This window comes from Nestor notabilis, unplaced genomic scaffold (genome assembly GCF_000696875.1).
Source record: "Nestor notabilis isolate BGI_N333 unplaced genomic scaffold, ASM69687v1 scaffold5166, whole genome shotgun sequence".
NCBI classification, from domain to species: domain Eukaryota; kingdom Metazoa; phylum Chordata; class Aves; order Psittaciformes; family Psittacidae; genus Nestor; species Nestor notabilis.
In genome coordinates, this window is record NW_009934121.1 from 63,195 (window position 1) to 66,651 (window position 3,457).

Below are 3,457 nucleotides of genomic sequence, written 5' to 3' on the forward strand. Positions count from 1 at the left end.
TGATCGTTTGCTAGAGCAGCATGCTAAGATTAATGACAATAACCTGCAAACGCAAGTTACTCCCCAAGACCCTGGAGACTGAGAACCTACAAAACATATTATTTTAATCTTGTTGCACATATTCAGAAAAATAAACAGACATTGTATTGCCTAACATAGATCAAAACATTTTAGGCCCCAAATGATTAAATTTGCTTTTGGGTTGAAATCAGTGAGATTTTTGCTTGATTCAGGTTTACAAAAAAGGGGAATGCATCTTCAGTGCTTTGCTGATGATATACAAAAATCTGAAACAGTTTTATTAAATGGAGCTAATTTAAGGTATCTTATAATACCTGATCAATCAAGTAGGGGCTGGAAAGTATATATCAAGAGATCCTGTACTCCATTCCCCAGCATATGGGCAAGAATCAAAGCAAGGAGAAATGGTAATCCCAGGTTTTCTGTATACATATTTCTAATTGCAATCCCTTCCAGATTTTCAGAGATTATATAAGAATAAGGACCTGGAAACCTTTATGAGAAAACAGTACAGATACTGGCTTACTCTCTGAATCTCAGACAGCTGACAGGAGAATTGAAGAGGAAAATACTGGCCTAACATTTCAAGAGTAATAATGATTTTGAGTCCTTTAAACACAGAAGTTTTCATACAGGTGATTTTGTGGGTTTAAATATTTTCAAGTGCACTCTGTGAAGAATTAGCTTCAGGAGCACAATGGAGGGAGATTCTCTAAGGGAAAACAAAGTGACAGTGTGCTTAAAGAGAAAAAACCCTACAACTCTGAGCTCTGAAAAAAGTAGGCCATCATGTTTTCTATATGCGAACAGTATTCCCATAACCATCCAGAGTAAAGTAGTAAAGTATTTTATATATTTTATACATTGGTGTGAGCTTTCCTCTTATCATACATGTATTATTCAGGGGCTGTGTGAAAGCAGACAGGCATAAAGCACTAGCATGAAATCTGGCACACACACTTCTGCTATCTCTTAGATTCTGTTTTTCAAACATACACACTGGCATAGTCTCCTCATCCTCTACGTATTGCCATACATGGAATACACACAGAAAAACCCTGGGGAGAAGGACTTCACAGATATACTATTTGTTTCCATATAAAGCAGGGCATGACTGCAGTCTGAGAGGATATTCAGCTAAAAGTCTGCAAATATTTGGAAGGTTCCTGTCACACAGGGAAATGTTTGATTATAAGCAAAGATGGAGTTATGAAGTTTTGCAGGCAGGTAGCCAAGCTTTCAAATGATACTTCTGATCATCTCTTCCTCTGAAATTAGCTTGATGTAATATTTTTTATTTCCCCTATCTATTGCTAATTCTGTGTAAGACTCTGTTGTACAGTAAATACATAGTTGAAGCCTAGAGGTTTCAGAATAGTAACAAAAGAAATCAAATCCAGGACTAGTTAAGAGCTATTTTATAGGCTCTCCCAAGATGACACCGAGACATTATGTCAGCTTGAAGGAGGATTAAAGACTAGGTAACATTTACAGGGATTTCTCTGTTGCTTCCTCCAATGTGCCCCATTCCCAGGGAACAGCAAAAGCTATCTTTAACCAGGTTAAGTCCCTCAAGCTTTTGAGGATACACTGAAGAGGCAATCTGAAAAACACAGTTAATAGGGACAGCAGCATAAACATCCAAAGAGGTACCAGTGACTCTCTGGAGGAAAGTCTGTGTCCACATTCTTCATATATTGGGAAATTTTCTGAGGATTATTTAATTCCAGTTGCACTGAAACCCAACAGTTAGAAACCAGCCCAGTTAAGCCATGGAGAACTCAACACCTCCTGCCACTTAACCCTGGAAACCAGGTAATTTGCAAGAAGAGCTCTGCTACAAAACTTTCTAGCTCATATGCACTGGTTGTTTTATCTTTGGGGACATACTATTGGGCTGCATTGTAAGGGTCAGCTCAAAGAAAGAGCTGCATGAAGTATACATGAACCCCCTCAGATAAATGGGAGATTAAAAGATCCAGTATGTCGTTTATTGATATTTTTAAATCCAGGAGATCAAATCACCTTTCTTCGTCTGTAAAACCTTAGTATCGGTCACTGCCCATTCAGACCTACACTTTTAGCAGTGATTTTAGAAATATTCATAGAGTATAGGATTTTCCTAAGTGCTTCTTCATGGGTTTCACAGCCATAGCTTAAACCGAGGGTACATCTTGCACTCATGTTTACAGCCTGGTGTCTTTTCTTTAGCTTCTTGTTGTAGCCTAGGCGTGGGAACAGGAGACACAGATAATGAACCCTTTTAAAAAACTGGTCATGAAGTTACGCTGAGCTCTCATCAACTTAACCTGTGAAACTACTTCGTGCTTCATCCAAGTGTAGTGCTCCCTAGAGAGCATGCACAAATCTGGTGCCGTTCCGCTTCTGAGGTCCTGAGGACAGAAGGTATTCAGTTAATTGAGGACCCATGGTTTCAGTTGTTTTTCTTACTTTTCCTGGAATGCATGACTCAGAGCTGAACAATGTTCAGTCAGAAATGATGTATTAACTCTCCCTCATTAAACTCTGTATCGTTTTTGTGTGTGGCTTCCAGCTAGATAATACTTTCATTAGGTATAATTTGTCTCTAATACTAAGCAGATGAAAGTTGGATAAGCACAAAAACCAAGGGGACACGTATGCAGTTATCGGATTTGCAAATAATAGCAAAGGTGCGCACAACATTCATGTAACCAAGGTCAGATGTGTCTCTGAATATTTAGTATTGATAGCTATTCACTTGTAATCAGCCAGGGCTTCATGTTAACTCCTGGGTTCCTTTGCTAGAGAAAAAGAATTCAGTTGAGACTGAACAGTTATCACAGTTGCATCTTTGGTGGCTAATTCACAGATGGACAGACTTTTTTGGCAGGAAGCAGTATATCAAACCTTGAATAACCCCGAATGTGGAATTGAGTGTTTTAGCACAAAGAGATGCATAAAAGCTTTCAAACAGAATAAATCGATGTGACCATGCCTGTCTGGGGTAATTGAAATGAGACAGGAAATGGGCTTTAACCTGGAGTTGATTTCTCGTAAGTGGTCTTGTATAGGGATTATGAGCATTTCCCTTTTACTCCCTTGTGTATGTAAATTGTTTTGTACCATGAGAAACACTGATGTAGCCAAGGAACCAAAATTGTTCCTGTGTTGCTTCTTAATATAGTCTCTTGACCTTGGCCTGAGTGTACTAATGGTGCAATGCCACGTGCTTGGGGACAGCCATTCCTCACTCCAAGATGAGTCCTTACCTGCTCTATCCGCCTGAGCAGCTCCTTCTTTTGACGTTCCCATTCTCGCCGATCTCTATCAAGCCTGTCCAGGAGCTCCACCTTTTCCCTGTTCCAGTTCTTCTCACTGTGTTGGATTTGCCAGCGGAGGTCCATCACCACACCATGACTCTCAGCCAGAAGCTTCTTGTGCTCCTCTCTTTCCC

The 3,457-nt window shown here is 39.8% G+C and overlaps 1 protein-coding gene across 1 annotated transcript in view; it reads right to left on the reverse strand.

Annotated features, from left to right (window-relative positions):
- Positions 1-3,457, reverse strand: part of MTCL1 (microtubule crosslinking factor 1) — a gene marked incomplete at both ends in the record, with an annotated part of 44,381 nt that overhangs the window by 13,838 nt on the left and 27,086 nt on the right. Inside the window, 1 exon segment of the mRNA XM_010017166.1 lies at positions 3,273-3,457. This exon segment is cut by the window's right edge and continues 19 nt beyond it. Within this exon segment, the coding sequence (XP_010015468.1) occupies positions 3,273-3,457 (185 nt within the window).